Source organism: Pan paniscus, chromosome 10, assembly GCF_029289425.2.
Source record: "Pan paniscus chromosome 10, NHGRI_mPanPan1-v2.0_pri, whole genome shotgun sequence".
In the NCBI taxonomy this organism is placed as follows: Eukaryota; Metazoa; Chordata; class Mammalia; order Primates; family Hominidae; genus Pan; species Pan paniscus.
Window position 1 is genome coordinate 116,993,766 of NC_073259.2, and position 23,561 is coordinate 117,017,326.

General features: G+C 45.3%; 1 protein-coding gene across 1 annotated transcript in view; it reads right to left on the reverse strand.

Annotated features, from left to right (window-relative positions):
- The window catches only part of SVOP (SV2 related protein), a 111,002-nt gene that overhangs the window by 18,480 nt on the left and 68,961 nt on the right, over window positions 1-23,561 (reverse strand). The window contains exons 7-11 of the mRNA XM_003832516.6: window positions 15,733-15,796; window positions 11,427-11,552; window positions 9,472-9,600; window positions 7,908-7,981; window positions 4,849-4,925 (exon numbers count right to left, since the gene is read on the reverse strand). Of these exons, the coding sequence (XP_003832564.1) occupies window positions 4,849-4,925; window positions 7,908-7,981; window positions 9,472-9,600; window positions 11,427-11,552; window positions 15,733-15,796 (470 nt within the window). The remainder of the gene's footprint in view (window positions 1-4,848; window positions 4,926-7,907; window positions 7,982-9,471; window positions 9,601-11,426; window positions 11,553-15,732; window positions 15,797-23,561) is intronic.

Consider the following 23,561-nt stretch of genomic DNA (forward strand, 5'->3'; position numbering starts at 1 on the left):
CTCTGTTGCCCAGGCTGGAATGCAATGGTGTGATCACACCTCACTGCAGCTTTGACTTCCCCAGGCCCAGACAATCCTCCTGCCTCAGCCTCCTGAGTAGCTGGGACCACAGGCATGTGAATTTTTTCTACATTTTGTAGAAATGGGGTCTCACTATGTTGCCCAGGCTGGTCTTGAACTCCTGAGCATAAGCAATCCTCCCACTTTTGCCTCCCAAGGTGCTGGGATTACGAGTATGAGCCTGGCCCAGCAATAATCCTATCAAGTCGGTTTAACCAGAAACCATCTTATCCTTGACATTTCCTCTTAGTAATTTTCCATCCACTGACTCCCCCACCCTGCTCCCTGGCTATAAATCCCCACTTTGAATACTTGCGTATACAGAAAGGAGCCCAGTTCTATACTGAGGTCTCTCTCCTCCTATTGCAATTGTTACTAAATGAAATTTTCCTTCACTGCTTTCACTTCTGTCCAGCTCTGGCTTTTTTGGACACTGACACATAGACCAGTACCTGGCGTGTAGAAAATACATACTAAGTAAATGACTTGCCCAAAGTGACACAGGTACTTGGTGCTGGAACCCAGGTCTCCTAATTTCCAGCTGTGGGCTTGTTCTACAGTTTTACTTTCCCACCCAGGTATAAGAGAGAGCTTTTCAACGGGGGTTGGCAAACTCTGACCGAATCTGGTCCCTTGCCTGTTTTTTGCCTGACCTATGTGCTAAAAATGTTTTTTTCGAATGATTTTTAGAAATTAAAAGGAGAGGAAATAATGAGGCATAAAAATGACCCAAAATTCAAATTTGCGTGGAAACACAAGCAATGCTTGTTCATTTATATTGTTAAAAGAAAGACCTTGGACAAATTAAATGTAACAGAGTTTAATTGAACAAACAGTAAATCGTGAATCAGGCAGCCCCCAAGCCAGAATAGGGTCAGAGACAGACTGGTACTGCCAAGTGTTTAAAGGTTTATGGACAGAAACAGGAAAGTAACAGAAGACGGAAGTGAGATACAGAAATTGCTGGACTGGTTACAGCTCAGTGTTTGCCTTATTTGAATAGAGTTTGAACAGTTGATTGCTTTTTTTTTTTTTTTTTTTTTTTTTTTTTTTTAGAGAGAATCTCACTTTGTTGCCCAGGCTGGAGTGCAGTGGCGTCTTCTCGGCTCACTGCAGCCTCAGCCTCCCCAGTTCAAGCAATTCTGCCTCAGCTTCCTGAGTAGCTGGGATTATAGGCATGTGCCACCACACTCAGCTAATTTTTGTATTTTTAGTAGAGATGGGGTTTCGCCGTGTTGGCCAGGCTGGTCCTGAACTCCTGACCTCAGGTGATCCTCCCACCTCGGCTCCCAAAGTCCTGGGATTACAGGCATGAGCCACTACGCCTGGTGAGTTGACTGCTTTTGAGTGGCGGAAATCAGCGATTGGCACAAGAGTAGATTACAGTCTGTTCACACATCCAGTTAGGTTACAGTTCATACAGCTCACTATGTATGGAGAAACTTTAGGCTGAACTTAAAACATGCAAGGAGGCAGCTTTAGGCTGGACTTAATTTAACAATATGCCATCCACCGTTGTCCTGCTACAAACAACAGTTATGTGGCCTGCAAATCCTAAAATATTTACTACCTGACCTTTTCTAGAAAAAGGTTGCTAACCCCTGTTTTACGACATTCCCCTGAATCCTTAGTTTAAGCATTAGGATGCTTAGCTTAAGCTTTCTACTCTTAGGAGAGGCAATCTGTGCTCAATCAATACCAAACCCTGTGATTGACTCTACAATGGAAGCACATCAGCAGAGCATTTAACACGACTCTCCCACACCCCCACAGTGAGATGGGACTCCACTACCTCACTCAATCCTTACACCAATAAGCAAAACTATTAACTATGATTATAGAGGCCTAATATAAAAGATAATTGGGCAAACCCCGAACACAAGCAGGAACTTGATTCTTTTATCTTCTAACCTGAGTTCAATGCTGAGAATTTAGTGTTATCTTAAAAGTCAGAATGGCTTAAAAGCACAGGCATAAAAAAAGCATATAGACTTTTCTTTGCATTTGCTTCTTTTTGTCCAGAGGTTCCCACCTCCAGCTGCACAATAGAATCACATGGGGAGCTTTTAAAACTCACTAATGCTTGGGCTCCACCTGCTCTCCCAAGTCCTGATTAAATGGGTCTGGGCACTGTTTAAAAGCTTCCCGGCTCGGCATGGTGGCTCACGCCTGTAATCCCAGCACCTCGGGAGGCCGAGGCGGGTGGATCACGAGGTCAAGAGATGGAGACCATCCTGGCCAACATGGTGAAACCCCGTCTCTACTAAAAATACAAAAAATTAGCCGGGCGTGGTGGCGGGCGCCTGTAGCCCCAGCTACTCGGGAGGCTGAGGCGGGAGAATCACTTGAACCCGGGAGGCGGAGCTTGCAGTGAGCCGAGATTGCGCCACTGCACTCCAGCCTGGCGACTGAGCGAGACTCCGTCTCAAAAAAAAAAAAAAAATGCTTCCCGGGTGAGTCTGTTATGTGGCCGTGGTGGAGAGCCAACTTGGTCCTCAAACTTAATGTGCACATTAGAATTATTGCTCAGGATCATATCCATAAAGCTCTGAGTACTATACTTCATGAGGGCTCTTTAGGGGATTTGCGATGATAATTTTATTTTTTTATTTTTATTTTTTTTACACACACAGAGTCTCGCTCTCACCCAGGCTGGATTGCCGAGGCACAATCATGGCTCACGGCAGCCTGGAACTCATGGGCTCAGGCAGTCCTTGTGCCTCAGCCTCCCAGCTAGTAGCTAGGACTACAGGCACACACCACCATGCCCAGCTAATTTTTTAAATTTTTTGTAGAGACAGGGTCTTGCCATGTTGTCCAGGCTGTTCTCGAACTCCTGGCCTCAAGTGATCCTCCTGCCTCTGCCTCCCAAACCGCTAGGATTATGGGTGTGAGACACCATACCCAGCCATAATTTTAACCTATATTACATTTTCACCTTAAAATACTATTAGGCCCAGGAGGTCAAGGCTGCAGTGAGCTATGATCACACCACTGCTCTCCAGCCTGGGTAACAGAGCAAGACCCTGTCTCAAAAAAAAGAAAAAGAAATGCTATTAGAAAAAATTAACTGAGAGGCCATTAGTCTGAGACAGCTCCAGTGTTGTGGGGTCCTAGGTGAGCAAACTGAAATCAGCTAAGAGTAACTTAACTGCCAACCAAAAATGAAATCCTAAGCTCCCAATCTACTGAATGAATCCCTTCTTGGCCAAGGCGACCCCAGAGAAACCTGAAAAACTGAATTCCGGCCATGATGGGAAGGAGGTTCAGACATACCTCCTTCTTATACCCCCTCCCTCTTGGAGTTTAGGCACAACTGACCAGCATTAACATTAAAACAAAGATCGTAAGACCGACAAAACAGACTCTTCGTGGCAATCAGATACCAAATTCCAACTTGACTCTAGTAGAACATCACTCAACAGATAGCAGACCCTGAAGGAAATCAAAATATTTTACTCCCAAATATAATTCTTTTTTTTTCGTTTCTGAAATGGAATCTCACTCTGTCGCCTAGGCTGGAGTGCAGTGGTGCAATCTCTGCTCACTGCAACCCCCACCTCCTGAGTCCAAGTGATTCTCCTGGCTTAGCCTCCTGAGTAGCTGGGATTACAAGCACATACCACCACAACCAGCTAATTTTTGTACTTATAGTGTAGACGGGGTTTTGTCATGTTGGCCAGGCTGGTCTCTAACTCCTGGCCTCAGCCTACCTGCCTCGGCCTCCTAAAGTGCTGGGACTACATGCACGAGCCACCACGCCTGGCCTGCAACTTTTCAGCCTCTTTTCTGTGAATAAATAAATAAATAAGTAAATTTAACTAACATGCTATTTCTTTTTGCACCTGTAGTCCCAGCTACTTTGGGGGCTGAAGTAGGAAGATCTCTTGAGCCCAGGAGGTGGAGGCTGCAGTGAGCCATGACTGTGCCACTGCACTCCACCCTGGGTGAAAGAATGAGACCTTGTCTCAAAAATAATAATAATAATAGGCCAGGCACAGTGGCTCACACCTGTAATCCCAGCACTTTGGAAGTCCAAGGCAGTCAGATCATCTGAGGTCAGGAGTTTGAGACCTGCCTGGCCAACACTGCAAAACACCATCTCTACTAAAAAAATACAAAAATTAGCCAGACATGGTGGTGCCACCTGTAATCCCAGCTACTTGGGAGGCTGAGGCAGGAGGATTGCTTGAACCCAGGAAGCGGAGGCTGCAGTGAGCCGAGATCAAGCCACTGCACTCCAGCCTGGGCGACAGAGCAAGACTCCATCAAAAATAAAAAATAAAATAATAATAATAATAAATTTAATAATAATAATTTTAAAAAGGAAGATTCACAGCAAACCATGTGAAGGGGACTAGTTTAACTGAGCTGGCTGACAAGAAAATCTGCTCTGTTTTAATCCAATAAGGAAAGTCACTTTGAAACAACCCACCTGCTTTTTGTTCCCTGTTTCTGTTTTCTTCAGCTCTTTTCTACTGATTCATAAATCGCTGTCCGCTCAGATAAACTCTTCAAAATTACCTCTGTTTTTCTTTAATGTGCCTTGGTTTATCTTTTAACAGTGCGAACTTCAGAGCCCAAACCCTGACATAAGATGTGGCTCCTCTAAGATTAGCTCCATCGCGACAAGACTGTCCAGGTTTCTACAGAGTGTCTTGGAAACCACAGAAGTAGTACAAGGCCAAGTCCCTTAAGGGCAGAGCCTGGGGTGGGAGTGTGTGCATGAGTGTGTATGTGCCAAGGGTGTGGGAGTAGTTAGCTGGCAAAGACAACCAAGATACTCACTGCCGCAGACATCTCCTGCCTGGAAGAGTTCTGTGGTGAGTAGAACTAACCCGTAGTAAGAGAATGCATTGGAAAACCTGCCAGGAGAAAGCAAGAAAGGTAAAGAAATGATCAGAGGAACACGAGTCCCCTTTCCCTACCCCCTTGGGAAGGGCCAATGTCTACAGCAGCAGGGACCAGTCTTTGGGCTACACTGGGATTTTGGGGGCTTTACTGGGGACCTTGAGCAAGAAGATGGTAGGTAAAAAAGCATCACGATATGATCAAAGGGAAGTGATCCTGTGTCCTTTGAAAGACCAAGAACTGTCAGAGGTGTTTGAACCAGACCACCTCCATCTTGAATAGGGGTTGGGTAAATGAAGGCTGAGACCTACTGGGCTGCATTCCCAGATGGTTAGGCATTTTAAGTCACAGGATAAGATAGGAGGTCGGCCAAGATACAGATCATAAAGACCTCGCTGATAAAGCAGGTTGCAGTAAAGAAGCCAGCTATGAATCCACCAAAACCAAGATGGCGATGAGAGTGACCTCTGGTCGTCCTCACTGCTACACTCCCACCAGTGCCGTTACAGTTTACAAATGCCATGGCAACTTCAGGAAGTGACCCTATATGGTCTAAAAAGGGAAGGCATGAATAATCCACCTCTTGTTTAGCATATCACCAAGAAATAACCATAAAAATGGGCAACCAGGAGCCCTCGGGGCTGCTCTGCCTATGGAGCAGCCATTCTTTTATTCCTTTACTTTCTTAACAAACTTGCTTTCACATTACTCTATAGACTGGTCTTGAATTATTTCTTGCATGAAATCCAAAAACTCTCTCTTGGGGTCTGAATCAGGACACCTTTCTGGTAACAGAACTATGCTATACAAGAGACACAACACCTCCAAGGCTGTCTACCCAACTGGCAATAGGGGAAAAATGGGACCAACATCTGGAAGAAAACAGTCCCATTAACATCTTTTAGGGCTCTGGGTCAATTGCGTCAACTTGGACATGTGATTTTCGAATTTCAGAGCAGAATGACACCGTTTATTAATTCCTGGCTGACCCATGAACTAGAATACTCAAGTTTGCAAGACCAGAACCTTCTCATCCAGTAGAATAGTTATATGAAAACTCAGTCATAATCAGAAGCCAGTGATTCATTTCCTTAGGTTTCAATGTGTGCAAGCAAATGTAGTGGCTTTCATAATGCACTAAAATTAGTCTCTAATTAATTGCTTCAGTATTCAAGGAGCGTTGGCCCAACCAAATTACATGTGCTCAAAGGTGGGTATTCTCAACTCTGATGCCCCACCATCCTTTTAAAAAATTCTGCAGGCTCGCTGAGTTAATTGAGCTCTCAGGAATTCGGGGCAGAGCTAGAGTCCGTTCTGTATATTATCAAAGCTTTTTTCTCCTCTTCCCTGTAACTGACCACCTTGGGGACACTTCCCTGTTAATTAGCACCTTTGCTAAATGGTGAATAGGAAAATGAGAACTGGTTAAAATAGAACATAAAGCCTTAAGCCAGGCCAATTTTGTTCACTGTTAATGCTGTGTACGTGAATTGGTGCAAAGAGACTTGAAAGATGACTGCAGCTCCAATTCATTGTGGAGTTTAAGGTGATTACACTCTCCAAATACCACCCCCAACCCACACCTTCTGTCTCCGCTCCCTTCCATGGGTATTATTTAAGAAAAAGTCCAACGGGATCAGAACTGGAACTTAAAAGGATGCCCATGTTGACCAAATCAGTGGTTCCCAAAATACGTGCCACATGCCACCCCTGTGGTACCCAAGGGGCAATATGGGCTGCAGGGAAGACACTGACATAGTATAAATACACACACACACACACACACACACACACACATATTTTTGAGACAGAGTCTCACTCTGTTGCCCAGGCTGGAGTGCAGGAGTGCAATGTCGGCTCACTGCAGCTTCTGTCTCCCGGGTTCAAGTGGTTCTCATCCCCCAGCCTCCCAAGTAGCTGGGACTACAGGTGCCCACCACCATGCCTGGCTAATTTTTGTATTTTAGTAGAGATAGGATTATGCCATGTTGGCCAGGCTGATCTCGAACTCCTGACCTCAGGTGATCCACCTGCCTCAGCCTCCCACAGTGCTGGGATTACAGGCATGAGACACCACACCAGCCCACGTAGCAGAAATATTTAATTGTATTGTGAAAGAAAAATTACTTTTTAAGTTTACTTTCAATCCTTTTAAATTATATCCCAGTCTCACTTTTGTGCTAATGAGTCGTTAACACCTCCCCTCTCCCATCTCTTTTTGTTTTGAGACAGGGTCTCACTCTGTTGCCCAGGCTGGAGTACAGTGGCATGATCACAGCTCATTGCAGCCTCAACCTCCTGGGCTCAAGTGATCCTCCCACCTCAGCCTCCTGAGTAGCTGGGACCACAGGTGCATGCCTCCACACCCAGCTAATTTAAACATTTTTTGTAGAGACAGGGTTTTACCATGTTGCCCAGGCTGGTCTCAAACTGCTGGCCTCGAGAGATCTTCCCACCTCGACCTTACCAAAGTGTTGGGATTATGGGCATGAGCCACCATGCCCAGCCAGCCTTCTTATCTCTTATATACAGAGGCTCACTGCCTCTGCAAACCATCCGTCTGGTTACTTTTGCTGGTATTTCTCTTTAAGAGTGCCTTCTATCTGTGACTTGCAATTAAGGTGTTTTCTTTTAAAGCAGAGTTATAAGCCTGGTTCAGCGGCTTACAACTGCAATCCCAGAATTTGGGGAGGCTGAGGAGGGAGGATTGCTTGAGTTCAGGAGTTCAAGGCTGCAGTAAGCTAGGAGAGCACCACCACACTCCAGCCTGCACGGTGATTAAAAGCAGTCAAGTTAAAGAAAAAGATCAAGGAAATAATAGTGCGTACAGATGATAACCTGGATATGACGGAAATCAGGAGGATGATGTTCAAACTACTGAAATTTGCAAACGCTGCCTGAAATCAAAGTGCTATCTGTCCATTGCATTAAAACAAAACCCAAAACAGGGCACAGGGAGTGGAAAGGGGTCAAAGTGGTCAACAAACAGCTCTTACCATATAAACCACAGCAAAAGAGTTGTCCATCTAAAATGGGGCGTGAAAAGGTCCCTCATTTTGCCTCGGTCTTCCTGTTTCAAAACAAGGACATAGTGTTTATTCTCTCCCCTACAGATGCATGGGAGATGGGCTGGTGGCCTGAGACTAGTGCACACCCAGGCTGGGAGGGAGGTTTCTAGTAAGTAGGACACTGGAGCTCTGAGAACCCAGGTCTCAAATCTACAGGACGCAGCCTCCCAGCCCCTCCAGCCAGAACCCAGCCATGTCCAGGGGCATGATCCCCGCAGGATGGATCTCACGCCCTCCAACCTGGAAACCTGGACTTGGGAAGCAGATCCCTCCTTCCTGGCCCCTCAGACCTCAGCACAGATCCAAGGACCCAGCAAGCAGAAAACCAGTCCAAAGCATGTCCAGCCATTTCACACACACACATGCGCCTTCCCCAGTTCTAGGTCTAGGTGGCAACAGTTAATGTGCTGAGAAACTAATTCACCAAAGGCCAATTTACCAAAAGATTGATTAGCTAAATGACCGATTGGCCAATTTTACATAATTTACAAATTTATCAAACTTTGCTTTACGACGTTCTTTAAAAAATATATGCTATGGCCAGGTGTGGTGGTTCGTGCCTGTAATCCCAGCACTTTGGGAGGCCGGGGCAGGTTGATCACTTGAAGCCAGGAGTTCGAGACCAGCCTGGCTTTCCCTCATCCATGGAAGGGATCTCTCCCCAAAGGCAACCAAATAGGCTTCTGCACCTCTTGAGGAATCCATCCTGCTCTGCCCCTGTAGATTTGGGGCAGGTCCCCTGGACTCTATGTTGTCAGACCAAACACCTCCTTCCAACTTGGTGAAATGCCATTCAGTTCTTCTTGCATAATATAAAAAGAATCAGAAATATAACTTTATTTTAAAAGGTAATTTCTTTATGGGATCTGATGTCTGCTTAAGGTATTTGTCATGTTTCTCCAATCGGCTTGGATGGTTCTTGAGGGCAGGGACTGCAGCCTTAAATCCGAATCTTTTCTCCCCATGTGTGCAATGCTGGTGCCTACATATACTAGGTGCTCATTAAGTTTCACCGTGGTGGACTCCCTGATGGTGTTACCAGCAGAGTGAGGCACCATTCATTAAGAACATCTACACAGGGTGTGGTTTGATCCCCTAGATCTAAGCACACTCCTTCCTAATATGGTTTTATTGCACAGCTTTTGCCAATCAGTCTCATTCGCTAGTCAGACTTCATCTGTGCTGAAAGGCGAAACCAAAGCAGGAGCAGTTACAGGACCCATTAGCAGATGTTACATTTCTCTAATCACTGGTGAAATTCTCCAGGAAGCATTTTTAGAACTTGGCAGTGAAAATACAGATTGGAGTTGCCAAATGACCCTTGCAGGTCCTGTCTACTGGGCCCTCATCTGCTCCATGTGCACACACACACCCCACCTTGGGTACACATACCCACGTGTGTCCACACATGCATGCCCTACACCATATGCACACACTCCCCTGCATGCACCCCGATACGCACGTTGCAGAGTCTATTGGTCCAGGCACTGACCTGTCTGGAGATGATGAGTTTCCCCAGCGGCATGGGAGCTCCGTTTTCAGTTGCTATCCTCTTTAAGGTGGCGATTGCCTTTTCCTGGTTCCCTGACAGCACATCATACCTTGCACTTTCAGGCAGCCACTGGGATGGGGGAGACAGGAAACCCAGGCGTGGCTGGTTAGGGTGGAACAGAGCACTCGCTTCTAGCCACACACTGTTGCGTGTGGGGTCTTTAAGAGTGGGGGCTCTGGAGCCAGAGACCTGACTTCAAATCCTGGCCCCACCATTTATTATGTTGGTTGTGTGACCCTGTACAATTACTTGACTTCTCTGTGCCTCCATTTCCTTCTCCATAAAATGTGAATGATAAGAGATCCTACCTCTTAGGGCTCTTAAGAGGATTAAACAGGATAATCCAGGCAAGGTGCCTAGTGCAGTGCCTGGTATGGGTTAATGCAGTTATTATTATTGTCACGGTTGCTATTACTATTATTTGGGGCTGTTTTCAGAGTTCCAGGTGAGGGCTGAATTAAATTAAGATCACTATCAGAAATCTCACCCCCATTGTTCAAGGATTACACCTCACCTGTATTCAGCATCGTCTTGCAAACTCAGTTCAAGAGAAAGAAAGAAATCAGAAAGATTTTTAGGCCAATGGAAGTCCCAACCCCAAATGACTACATACATACCTTTCTGTAAAAATGGAGCAACAGCTGTTTGAAACAGCAGGTATACTGGAGAAAAGACTAGGAGTTAGAAGATCTGATTTAGAGTTCTTTTGTCTATTTGCTGTAGGCCCTTTAACAAGTCAATTAGCCCCTCTGGGCTTCAGTTTTCTCATCAATAAAAAGAGGATACAGCAGAGAGTGCAAATGCCCACCAACATTCTGTTTCCTTTTTCATAGCGCAAAGTTGTCCTTAGATGTGGCTGCCCAGACAGGGACTACATTTCCCAGCTCCCTTTGCATCTAGGTGGGACCAAGTGACTTGTGTTCACCAATGGCATATGAGCAGACTATTCCTGGCCAAGGTATTTAAGAAGTGACTGTGCAGTCTCCACTTGCCTTTTGCAAGTCTGTTGTCTGTATGTAGAAGACTTCAAAGCCCTAGAGGATGGCAGAGCCACCAGCCGGACAAAAACTGGGCCCAGAATTCCACTTGCCAACCAGAAAAGTCATTCTGAACTATTGTGTTAGTGAGAGAGAAGCTCCTATCGTGCTGTTACTGAACTTGTGGGCTTTATTTGTTTCAGCAGCTGGTATCACCCTGACTAATATAGGGGTTCATTATAGTCCTGTGATTATTGGGAGGAATAAGTATGATAATGCATGGAGCACAGAGCCTGCCACACAGTTAAGCTTAATAATTATTAATACTTATTATCATTACCAGGAATTTTTGTGGTATTTACCGTACATAAGAACTACCCATCTCTAGACTTATTTTAGTGCCTACTGGCTGTAAAGTGTTTCAAGCATGTGCCCATGAAATGATGAGTATGTGGCAAGATCTCAGTAGAGGGTGTGGTTTATGCACAGATGAGATGAAGAGATCATTTAAACTCCTGGAGCCAGCCATGCCTGAAGTCTGACTTAATCCTCTGAAATGTATTTATCCCTCTCTTTTACTCAAGCCAGTTTGAATTGGGTTTCTGTCATTTGCAACTTAAGAGTCTCAACTAGTTCAATACAATCACTTTAAGTGTAGATTTTGCAATCATGGGGCCAATGTATCCTCCCATCCCCAGTTGTCTCCCCAGAAAACATCCCAGAAGTGTCTGTCTGGAGGAAATCTAACACTCCATACTGGGGCTACCCCAGGCCATAGCTCCCTTGTCTCATTTCCTGATTAAAAAAAATAATCTTGAAAGGTGGCTTTGGTATCCTTCCCTATCCCCTCCCCACCAAAATAGAGTGGACAGTAAGATGTCAGATAGCAAAAGGTGAAATCTCTTAAAGGATACCTACGAAACACAGCACGGCAAAGAGGAGGAGCGGGACAGCTGAGAGGATGAGCAGCCAACGCCAGCCCAGGCTGGGCATCACGAACACAGCCAGGACGACCTCGAACACTGTCCCAATGGCCCAGAATACCTGGCACAGGAGAATCAGGGTCAGTGGTGGGGGTAGCATGGTCCATACAGAGAGGAATTATGGGGGCATTGTGGACAAGGGTATCTCTGTGGGTAAGGGGTCATTGGAGTCAGTAAGGTTAGAATAGCCACACTTTCCCTGTGGTCTATATGGTTGGGCCAGGGCTGCCATGTTGCCCAGCTCACAAGGGTACCATTATACACTGTATAATATTTGCATGGCACCTGCTGGAGCTGAGCAATGTGGCAGCTTTGGTTAAGGAGATCAATGTGACCAATATTACGTGATGGCAAATTGGTAGTGAACACACTGGTTCTCTCTCTGTCTCTCTGTCTTTTTGTCTTGCTCTGTCACCCAGGCTGGAGTACAGTGTCCCGATCATGGCTCACTGTAGCCTTAACCTCCCAGGCTCAAGCAATCCTCCCACCTCAGCCTCCTGAGTGGCTGGAACTACAGGCACATGCCACCATGCCTGGCTAATTTCTTTTGTATTTTTAGTAGAGGCAGGGTTTCACTATGTTTCCCAGGCCTCCTGGGCTCCTCGGCCTCCCAAAGCGCTGGGATTACAGGCATGAGCCACCAGACCCAGCCTCAAATTTTTTATTGTGGTAAAATACACATAACAAAATTTACCATCTTAACCATGTTTAAGTGTACAGTTCAGTGGTATTAAATACATTCACAATATTGCACAAACATCACCACTCCCCTTCTCCAGAACTCAATTTGCAAACGTGAAAGTCTGTGCCCATTTTTTTTCTTTTTTTGAGACAGAGTCTTGCTCTGTCGCCCAGGCTGGAGTATAGTGGTGCAATCTTGGCTCACTGCAATCTCTGCCTTGCAGGTTCAAGCGATTCTCCTGCCTCAGCCTCCCGAGTAGCTGGGATTACAGGCGCCCCCCTCAACCACACCCAGCTAATTTTTTTATTTTTAGTAGAGATGGGGTTTCACCATGTTGGCCAGGGTGGTCTTGAACTCCTGACCTCATGGGATCCACCCCCCTCGGCCTCCCAAAGTGCTGGGATTACAGGCGTGAGCCACCACGCCCGGCAAGAAATTCTGTACCATTAAACAATAACTCTCCATTCCCCTCCATCCCCAGCCCTTGGCAACCACTATTCTACTTTTCGTCTCTATGAATTTGATTACTCTAGGTACCTCATATAAGTGGAATCATACAGTATTTGTCTTTTTGTGACTGGCTTATTTCCCTGAGCATAATGTCCTCAAGATTCATCTGCATTGTACCATATGTCAGAATGTCCTTTCTTTTTAAGGCTGAATAATATTCCAATGAATGTATAGACCACAGCTTGTTTGTCCACGCATGTGTTGACAGACACTCGGGTTGCTTCCATGTCTTAGCTAGTGTGAATAACACGGCTATGAACATGGTTGTACAAAATGGACACATTGATTTTGCTCACTGACATCCATCTCCCTTGCCCAATGGTGCCCCAGAATTCCTTATCAGAATTGCCACTTCTCGATGGGGCTGAATATCTTCAATTTGCCTGTCCAAGTCACTCTCCATCCTTTTCCACTTTTGTATGGGTTCCATCAACAGGCTCCCTGTCCTAGCGCTTCCCACTGGGTGCAGCCAATGTGGAGCCCTGCAGGAGATGGAAGCGGAGGGAGGAAAAAGAGACTGAAGCACTTCTCCCCTGGCTCCCTCCCTGCAGAGCAGTCGTGGCTGGCTGCATCCGTCAGCTGAGGGTCCTAGCTCCTGTCCAGCAGCCTTCATCATACAACTCTCTGGGCAGCTCATTAATCGCTCTCTTTGCCCCTTCTGGCCTGGGGTGGTAACATCCTGGCAGGGACTTTATAAATATTCCATTATTTATTTATTTATTTGTTGTTGTTGTTGTTTTGAGATGGAGTCTCACTCTGTTGCCCAGGCTGGAGTTCAGTGGTGCAATCTCGGCTCAGTGCAACCTCTGCCTCCCAGGCTCAAGCAATTATCGTGCCTCAGCCTCCTGAGTAGCTGGGATTACAGGTGTGTGCCACCACACCTGGCTAATTTTTTTGTAGAGATGGAGTTTTGCCATGTTGGCTAGGCTGTTCTCAAACTCCTGACCTCAAGCAATCTGCCCGCCTTGGCCTCTCAAAGTGCTGGGATTATAGGTGTGAGCCACTGTGCCCGGCCAATAGTCCCTTTATTAAACCATCTGCAGTGATCCTAATTTTAGAAGCTGTTTCCTACTGGGACCCTGACTCTACAACTACAGTCCATTCCAAAACCTGGCCCTCCAGCCTCCCTATTTGTTCTGGAGCCCCCAAGAACCTTCCAAAGTCCCCTTTTGCTTAAGTGAATCACAGTCCATTTCTGTTGCTGGCAATCAGAAGTGACAGAAAAATGTCTAACAACAAGTAATGCACTGATTAATAAGAATGGACACCAGTAGCCAGGCGCAGTGGCTCACACCTGTAATCCCAGCACTTTGGGAGGCTGAGGTGGGTGGCTCATGAGGTCAGGAGTTCAAGATCAGCCTGGCCAAGATGGTAAAACTTGTCTCTACTAAAAATACAAAAAAAAATTAGCCAGGCGTGGTGGTGGGCACCTGTAATCCCAGCTACTCAGGAGGCCGAGGCAGAGAATTGCTTAAACCTGGGAGGCGGAGGATGCAGAGAGCCAAGATCGCGCCACTGCACTCCAGCCTGGGCAACAGAGAGAAACTCTGTCTCAAAAAAAAAAAAAAAAAAAAAAGAATGGACACCAGTTATACAGGCCCATACCACCTGCACTGGGCCAAGATTTAACTCTTTAGTTGCTGAATCCTGGGAAGCCCCGAGAGAGGACAGAGTGTCAGGCAAGGGAATGAAGGGCAGTCAGAGTTCAAGATCAGCTGGTCTAGATACATTTCCTTTTCTTCTTCTCCTTCTTCTTCTTCTTCTCTTCCTCCTCCTCCTCCTTCTTCTTCTTCTCCCTTCCTCTTCTTCCTCTTCCTCTTCTTCTTCTTCTTTCTTTTTTTTTGAGACAGAGTCTTGCTCTGTCGCCTAGGCTGGAGTACAGTGGCACGATCTCAGCTCACTGCAACTTCCACCTCCTGGGTTCAAGCAATTCTCCTGCCTCAGCCTCCCAACTAGCTGGTATTACAGCCCGCCACCACACCTGACTAACTTTTTGTATTTTTTGGTAGAGATGGGGTTTCACCGTGTTGGCCAGGCTGGTCGAGAACTCCTGACCTCAGGTAATCCAAATGCCCCGGCCTCCCAAAGTACGGGATTATGGGCATGAGCCACTGCGCCTGGCCTTTTTTTTTTTTTTTTAAATAGATGGGGTCTTGCTCTGCCACTCAGGCTGGAGTGCAGTGATGTGATCACAGCTCAGTGCAGCCTCAAACTCCTGGCCTCAAGTGATCCTCTTGCCTTGGCCTCCCAAAGTCCCAGATGCATTTCAATATTTAAACAACGGATTCATCCACATCAGTGTGGATCAGCGGAGCATCACCCTAATTGGTAAGAAGCAGATGTAGTCAGAATGTTGGGCTGTGGGATCAATGCGATTAACATTGTCAGTGTGGTTAAAATGATTGGGGACATCAGAGTGGGTTCATAGTCATCACTGTTGGAATCAATGTCCAGCATGAGCAAATAAACCATTCTGCCACTGTGTGGAGGGGGCCATTGGGCAGCTGCATGAGGTGGGGAGTCATGGAGCCATTGTATTTGCTCTGAGATCTTTAAGACCATGGTTAGAAAATGGGTCACAAGACCCTGGAAGAAAAACTTGAGAGGAACTAGCTGGACCACGAAAGTTTTAAGGCAGCCTATAGGCCACAGAAATGGTCAAGAATGGAAATTCTTGACCAAAAAGACAGGTGGTGGGTGATGATATGAGTGTGGGCCGGAGTTCGGTCTACTCACACCACACCATTCAACACCAGCTCTCAGATACAAGCTATTTCCAGTTCAAGAAAAACATACCCTTCCATACCCTTGCCGACACTTCTTTTTTTGAGGGACGATAGATTGAATGTTTTTGTCAATTGAAGAATTTGTCCTTATTGCAAAACGGGCATGTCAGAAATGATGTAACTGATCCTTTTACGTCTTTGCATATTGAGTCTGTAATATTTTTTTCTTAAACTCCCTTTTCCTTGACCTGTGGTTCAAGACATCTGAGAACCTCCTGCCGGAATCCACACGCTCTAGAGACCCAGGCCGCTCTCCTCCTTACCTCAATCAGCAAAATACATTTAGCTCTGGCTTTCATGGGAAGGAACTCGGCATACAGCGTCACCCTGGGAATGTAAAAGGGAAAGAAAGGGAGTTAAGATCAGAACTGGGTGGGAAAATGGCTACGGTTTTCTGAATTTGCAGCCGACATTCCTCCAAGGGTGGTCAGTGAACCACTTACATCAGAATTTCCTGAGATGATGTTGGTTAAATATACAGATCTCTAGCTCCCTCCCTTCCTAGACCTTCAGAAACAGACTCCCAGGGATGAGGCCCTGGCATCTGCATTTTTATTTTATTGTATTTATTTATTTATTTATGAGTCTCACTCTGTCACCCAGGCTGAAGTGCAATCATAGCTCACTGCACAACCCTGAACTCCTGGGCTCAAGTGATCCTCCTGCCTCAGTCTCCAGGGTAGCTAAGACTACAGGCATGCACCACCGCTCCTGGCTAATTATTATTATTATGATTTGTAGAGATGTATGTTACCCAGGCTGGTCTCGAACTCCTGGCCTCAAGCGATCCTCCCACCTCAGCCTCCAAAAGCACTGGGAATACAGATGTGAGGCACCATGCCCGGCCTCACCTGCATTTTTAACTCCCCAAGTGATTCTCAAATTTCCTAACTGCTGCCATTGAGCCCTACCCATAATCCAATAAGTCCAGGGAAAAATGTTTTCTTGGCAGGAACACCTCAACCTGAGCCCTTCTCAGCACAAAATGTCAATCTGTCCCATCACTGGTGACATTAATTTTCATCACCTGATCAAGCTGGTGATGGAGATTACCAGCTTGGTAATCTGGTCTAACAGATTTCTCCACCCTAAGTTATAATTTTCCATTTGTGATTAAGAATATTTCCCCTTTGTGGGGAAGTATTCAGATTATGCCAATATCCTGTTCCCCATAGAACCTCTACCCACCAGCTTTTAGCCATTGACTATTTCTATCTAAGTCATCTACCACTGTGATGGTAACAAATGGTTGTTTTTGTTTGTTTTGTTTTTTGAGACAGGGTGTCACCCTATCCCCAGGCTTGAGTGCATGGTGTGATCATGGCTCACCGCAGCTTCAACCTTCCAGGCTCAAGCCATCCTCTTACCAGCCTCCAAGACTACAAGTGCTAGGATTATAGGCACACACCACCACACCTGGCCAATTTTTTTTTTTTTTTTTAATTGTGGAGATGAGGTCTCACTATGTTGTTCATGCTGGTCTCAAACTCCTGGGCTCAAGCAATCCTCCTGCCTTGACTTCCCAAAGCGCTAGGATTACAGGCATGAGCCACTGCGCCCAGCCCCGCAAATGGTATTTTTTATTTTTATCATTCCTTCTATATTTATTAGTTGACATTCAACTGTAAGAAAGAGATTTTCCTTCTTCCCTTCATCGTATCTGTCTATCCATTTAATCAGTATAGACTTGTGGAGTCCTATTTATACAATGGGTCGAAGCCCATTACTATTTTGATTCTTAGAAGAGCTTTTTCCTCCTCCCCTTTGTCTATCTTATCTTCTATCTATCTATCTATCCATTTAATCAGTAAGAACTGGAGGATTCCAGTTTTATTCCATGAGTTGCAACCTGTTTTTATTATTATTATTATTATTATTATTATTTTGAGACAGGGTCTTACTCTGTCACTCAGGCTGGAGTGCAGTGGCATAATCTTGGCTCACTGAAACCTCCACCTCCCGGGTTCAAGCAATTCTCCCACCTCAGCCTCCTGAGTAGCTGAGATTACAGGTGCCTGCCAACATGCCTGGCTAATTTTTTGTATTTTTTGGTAGAGACGGGGTTTCACCATGTTGCCCAGGCTGGTCTCAAATTCCTGACCTCAAGTGATCTGCCTGCCTCAGCCTCCTAAAGTCCTGGAATTACAGGTGTGAGCCACCATGCCCGGCCTGCAACCTGTTATTATTTTGATGCTCAGACTGTCCCAGATCTGCCCAGTGGGAGCCCCTTCAAGCTGATTCCTATTGTCTTTTTGGCATGTCTCCATCATTCCTTGAGGTCTTCCCTATTTTCTAGCACAAGATATTCAGCTCATCTTATAGTTCTGTTGCCCCAGCCCTGGAGTCTGTCATCACCTTTCTAAGAAGCCCTGGTTCCCTTTGGCAGAAGATGGTATTTAGAAACCAAGATCTCTGTGCTCAGTGTGCTCATTGCTCCTGGGGTGTCACTGCTGCTGGGCCTCTTGGTGGACACAGCTAAGAGATTATCTGTCTGTCTATCTATCTATCTCTATCTTACTTCTCTCCCTCTCTCTTCACACACTCACCATATCTATATCTATCTGTGTATATTTATTTAAAAACAAGTTCATACTGATACATTCCATTTCAGTTCATCACCTTAGGGTTCATTCTAAACTTCCTCACTTCCATGTTGCAATTCCCTTCTCCAATAATGGGAAATTTGGTCTCATTATCCTCAATATGGCTATGTCTTTGCTCAATTTACTTGTTTGCTTAATGTAACCAACGTCCCAACTGCACTGGCTGCCTCTGTCTGCTGCTTCCACGCTTTCCTCCTTTTCACTTCCTCAGACTTGGGGCATGCTGGACAGGGAAGGGAACTTTTAAACCAGGCCCTGCTCCCACCTACCCCATGTTGCCTTCAATTTTGCTAGAAAGAGGAGGCCATCTTTTCTCTCATATCTCCCACCTAAGCCAGGCATCTGAGCTACTAAATGGCCTCATGTTACTCTCCTAGCTCCTCTTAAGGGGTGGGGTTTGGGGGATAAAGGGAAGTTAATTTTCTTTAACCCTGTGAAGGCAGATGGTGCTGGGGACACATTTAGATCTCCTAGGATCCCTTTACTAGGTCTGTGTGCCCACCTTGCACTTCTGCTAATGGCTCATACCTGCAACCTTCTCTTAGGGATACTCTTGAGCAACTGAAGCTGCCTCACCCCAGAGGTACCTAGGAGTTATGCCCATCTCCCCAGGGCAGGCTGCAGACTGACATGTACGTGTATAAAAGGCCCACCCCCTGGCATTGGGGGAGGGGTGGGGGTCAGATCCTGTGGAGCAATGAACACTCCCTTAGCTCCCTGTGTGCTCAGGTGGGTCCAGAAGAAACCACATCCTTGTGAACTTCTTCCCTGTATCTTTCTCTTAGCATCTTTCACTCTTACAGCTTCCTCCCAAGAGCACTCTCAATAAATCACTTATAGAGGAATCTCTGCCCCCGGTTCTGTCTGCTTCTATGCAACCCAATCAATGGGTTTCCTTACAGAGCATTTCACTTTTCAAAAGGGGGCCTCAGCAATACCACTGAGATTTAGACACAGTTCTATCATCAGTAAAAGTCCTTGTTAGGGTTCTGAGCAAAGGCACCTCTATCCAAAGCAAGAAGAATTCTCAGGAGCCTCAGAAGAAAGGCTAGGGCTTCAGTAGTTCAGTGGGACTCTCTTTAGAGAAAAGCATGAAGAAAATGTTAATGCCAGCTAGTCTCGCTTAATAGTGTAAGTATTTTAGTACATTCTCTCTTTCTGTCTTAGTCTCTCTTTCTCTCTCTGTGTGAATCCCTAGCTGAGATCATACTCAAGAGTTCTGAATGCCTATTATCAATGTGATTTATAAATAAGCATTTCCATGCCATTCAACAGGCTCTTGCACACATCTATTCTATCGCATGCATGTACCATACTATCCTTAATAATAGCAACCTTTTATTGAGTATCTACTATGTGGTTAACATTATTCTAGATGTTCTGCATGGATTGTCTCACCCAATAAGTATTGCAAGTCAATGGGGGTAAGTAATCACAATTCCCAATGTGCATGTGTGTGTGTGTGTGAGAGAGAGAGAGAGAGAGAGAAAGTGAGAGACAGAGAGAGATGGTTTGGCTCTTGTCCCCACTCAAATCTCATGTTGAAACGTAATTCCCAGTGTTGGGGGAGGGACCTGGTGGGAGGTAATTGGCTCATGGGGGTGGTTTTCCCCCTCGTAGTTCTCGTGATAGTGAGTTTTCATGAGATCCAGTTGTTTAAAAGTGTGTAGCACTTCCCTCTTCGCTCTCTGTCTTCTGCTGCCATGTGAAGATATGCTTGCTTCACCTTTGCCTTCCACCTGCTTGTAAGTTTCCTGATTCCTCCCCAGCCATACCTCCTGTACAGCCTGTGGAACTGTGAGTCAATTAAACCTCTTTTGTTTATAAAGTACCCAGTCTTAGATAGTTCTTTACAGCACTGTGAGAACGGACTACCACCATTTTCATATCTACATCTATCAACAACAGAGAAGTTGTTACTTGACCAGGATTGCACAGCTAGTAAGTTAGTAAGCAGAAGAGCCAACATTTTAAACTAGGTTTGTCTATATCATGCAGCCCATGAATCACTTCCCTGTTGGGACAGTTTCACAGTTATAAACAACACTTCCTTAAACATCTTTAGGCTGAAGTCTTTGTCTTCACATTGTTTCCTTAGGACAGATCCCCCTAAGTAGAATTTGAGTCAGAGGGTATGCCTGTTTTTATTATTTGATATATATATATATATACTACCAAAGTGGTTCTCCAAAAAGTTGTTCCAATTTATATTCCTTTCAGTACCTCACTCAACAAAAACCATGGGGAATTTCATTAACTAAACCCTGATAATAGAAACCAAGATTATAGTGGTTGCTAAAGATTGCAACAATTATCATGGATGACTTTGATATTTTATTCTGTTTTCCGAATGGTATGCTTATATTATTTTTAAAAATCAATAATACCATGTTTACCTTTCCTTTACCAAATCGAAGTCAAACTACTAATCATGCAAAAATGTGCAGCAGGATATTCTAAGGGCAACGCTATTTCTGTCCTTAGAGATCGAAGATTTGTTTTTATAACAAACCTATAATGTATTTCATGAAGTCTTTTCATTCTGTTTTTTTGTTTAGTTATAGAGTATTATATGAATGCAATCTCATTGTAAAATAATTTAGCAATACATAAGCATGCAGAGTATATGATGATTCTTCCTCTCCCTATGACCCCAACTCCCATTCCTCTCCCCCAAAGCCATAACTACTAATCAGAGTTTGCTTTGCAATCTTTCAGCTTTTTTTTTTTTTTTTGCCCACACAGAGTCTCACTCTCTCATCCAGGCTGGAGTGCAGTGGTGCGATCTCAGGCTCACTGCAACCTCTGCCTCCCAGGTTCAAATGATTCTCCTGCCTCAGCCCAAGTAGCTGGGATTACAGGTGCATGCCACAATGCCCAGCTAATTTTTTTGTATTTTTAATAGAGATGGGGTTTCGCCATGTTGGCCAGGCTGGTCTCGAACTCCTGACCTCAAGTGATCCACCCACCTCAGCCTCCCAAAGTGCTGGGATTACAGGCGTGAGCTACTGTGCCTGGCCTGCAATCTTTCAGCCTCTTTTCTATGAAAAAATAAATACATAAATTTAACTAACATGCTATTTCTTTCTTTTTCCCTTCTCTTTCCTTCTCTCTCTCCTACCTTTTCCTCCCTCCCTTACTTCTTTCCTTCTTTTTTTTTTTCTTAACATACACAGCACACTGTCAGCGTTCCACCCAAACATCCCCATTCTTAGCATGTCCACGCATGCCAGTCCACCTTCTAACTGCCAGTACCTGTGACCCTTTCCAGAGAACTTTCTCTGGTCATTAAAGCTTGCCTGGCCAGCCTTTGTGGTAGGCCAGAAGTGCTGAAGAATTTAAACTTCCCGGGAGTAGCCCTCACTGGACAGTTCCCTCATCCTTGAAGTGGGACCATTTGGAGGACCTGCGGCTGAGTCTCCCAGAGGAAACTTCTTGCTCTTGAATTTCTGTGTTAGGTTCCGCTTCAATAAGACAATATGGAAATCTTTTCATGTTAATAGAGGTAGATCTACAGCTTTATTTATTTTTGAGACAGGGTCTTGTTCTGTCACCCAGGCTGGAGTGCAATGGTGCAATCATAGCTCACTGCAGCCTTGAGCTCCTGGGCTCAAAGATTCTCCTGCCTCAGTCTCCCAAGTAGCTGGGATGACAGGCATGCACCAACATGCCCAGCTAATTTTTCTTTTTCATTTTCTTTTGTAGACATGGAGTCTCACTATTTTGTCCAGGCTGGTCTCACACTCCTGGGCTCAAGCAATCCTCCTGCGTTTGCCTCCCAAAGTGCTGGAACTACAGGCATGAGCCACCATGTCTGGCCAAGAATTACTCTTTTTTTCTTTTGAGACAGCGTCTCATTCTGTCACCCAGGCTGGAGTGCAGTGGCACAATATCGGCTTACTGCAGCCTTGACCTCCTGGGGTAGATGATCCTCCCACCTCAGCCTCCTGAGTAGCTGGGACTACAGGTGTGCACCACGACACTTGGCTAATTTTTGTATTTTTTGTAGAGACAAGGTTCCACCATGTTGCCCAGGCTGGTCTTGAATGCCTGAGTCAAGCGATCCGCCTGCTTCAGCTTCCTCCTAAAGTGCTGGGATTGCAGGCATGAGCCACCACGCCCAGCTGAGCATTATTCTTAACAGCTGCATAGCCTTCCTCACCTCGGTAGTATCATCATTTATTTAACTGCCCCCTAATTATGAATGCTTAGGTTGTGTTCAATTTCTTGCTTTTGCCACCTGTGCCACAAGAAACATCTTTTCCTATAATTGTTGTGCCCCACATTTGGCCATTATTTATAGCAGTTCATTATGAAAACAAGCTACTTGATCTTTATCCAAAGTATGGCAATTATTATAATCAGACTGAAAAATAAAAGAATGAGCAATGAAATTAGCAATGCCAAGAATCAGCTGATTCTGGCATAAATAAATTCCCACTGCAAATAATCACATTTACAGCACTGGGCAATTAGAGGCTTGCCATTTGGATCACGTGTTTGGAAAGCAAGAACCTGTGATCTCAGCCTGGCATTTTTGCCTGGTCTTTGGAGGAACGAGGACAGACTTTGTGTATAAGCTCATTGTAGACACCAATTTGAAGATCATTCTGAGGCAGGTTTCAAGGTAGAACAGCTGGGCAGCTACCTGAGGTACTGTCTTTAAAAGCAGCTAAAACACAAGTAGGGCGTGGGTTACCTTACTCCAGGTTTCCCACCGCAGCTGCTTACATAAATGGTGTTTGGCTGCGGTGCATGGCGCCCTCTACTGGAGGTAAAAAAACACATGGGCCCAGTGCCAACCTGTATTGATGTTTTCGTGGAGAGACACGGGGCAGTAACAGGTGATTATCATTTGTTACTTGTTGGTGCTTATTTGCATTTTCTAAATTTTGTAAAACAAAAGTATATTGTCTCTAATGACAAAAATAAAATTGTATTTAATTCCCTTGCTTGAATTCAAGTCTATGCCTTCTTGATGTCCCTCCGTAGAGAGAAAGTGTAATTAATCTGGGATTCTACATGTGATTCCTCTTACCTGCCTTAAAGGGTCTAGAAAACTGTTAAGAACCACCAGCCTACACTCCAGAGTCATTCTCCAAGTCAGTACCAGAAACGCCGTGGATATAAATGATTTAACAGGACCTTCTGACTATATATGCCCGAAACCCCTTTGAAATTGTTGTTCAACATGGTAAGGGCTTTGGCACCAGACACACCTGGATTTGAACCCAGTTGCAACTGGTCTGCCAAAGTTGCTCCAATATTTTCCGTCCCGGTATCTATGCACCTTTGCAGTATGACTGCAGCACGTCCCATCAAGAGTTCATTTTCCCCTCCCTGGGATCTGTGTGGCCTTGTGACTTGCTTTGACCATCAGAATGTAGCAGAAATGATGTTATGCTAGTTCCAAGCATAGGCCTCAAGAAGCTTTGTGGCTTCTTCTTGCTGCCTTTGACCCCTGTTCAGATGCCATGGGACCAGGTGCC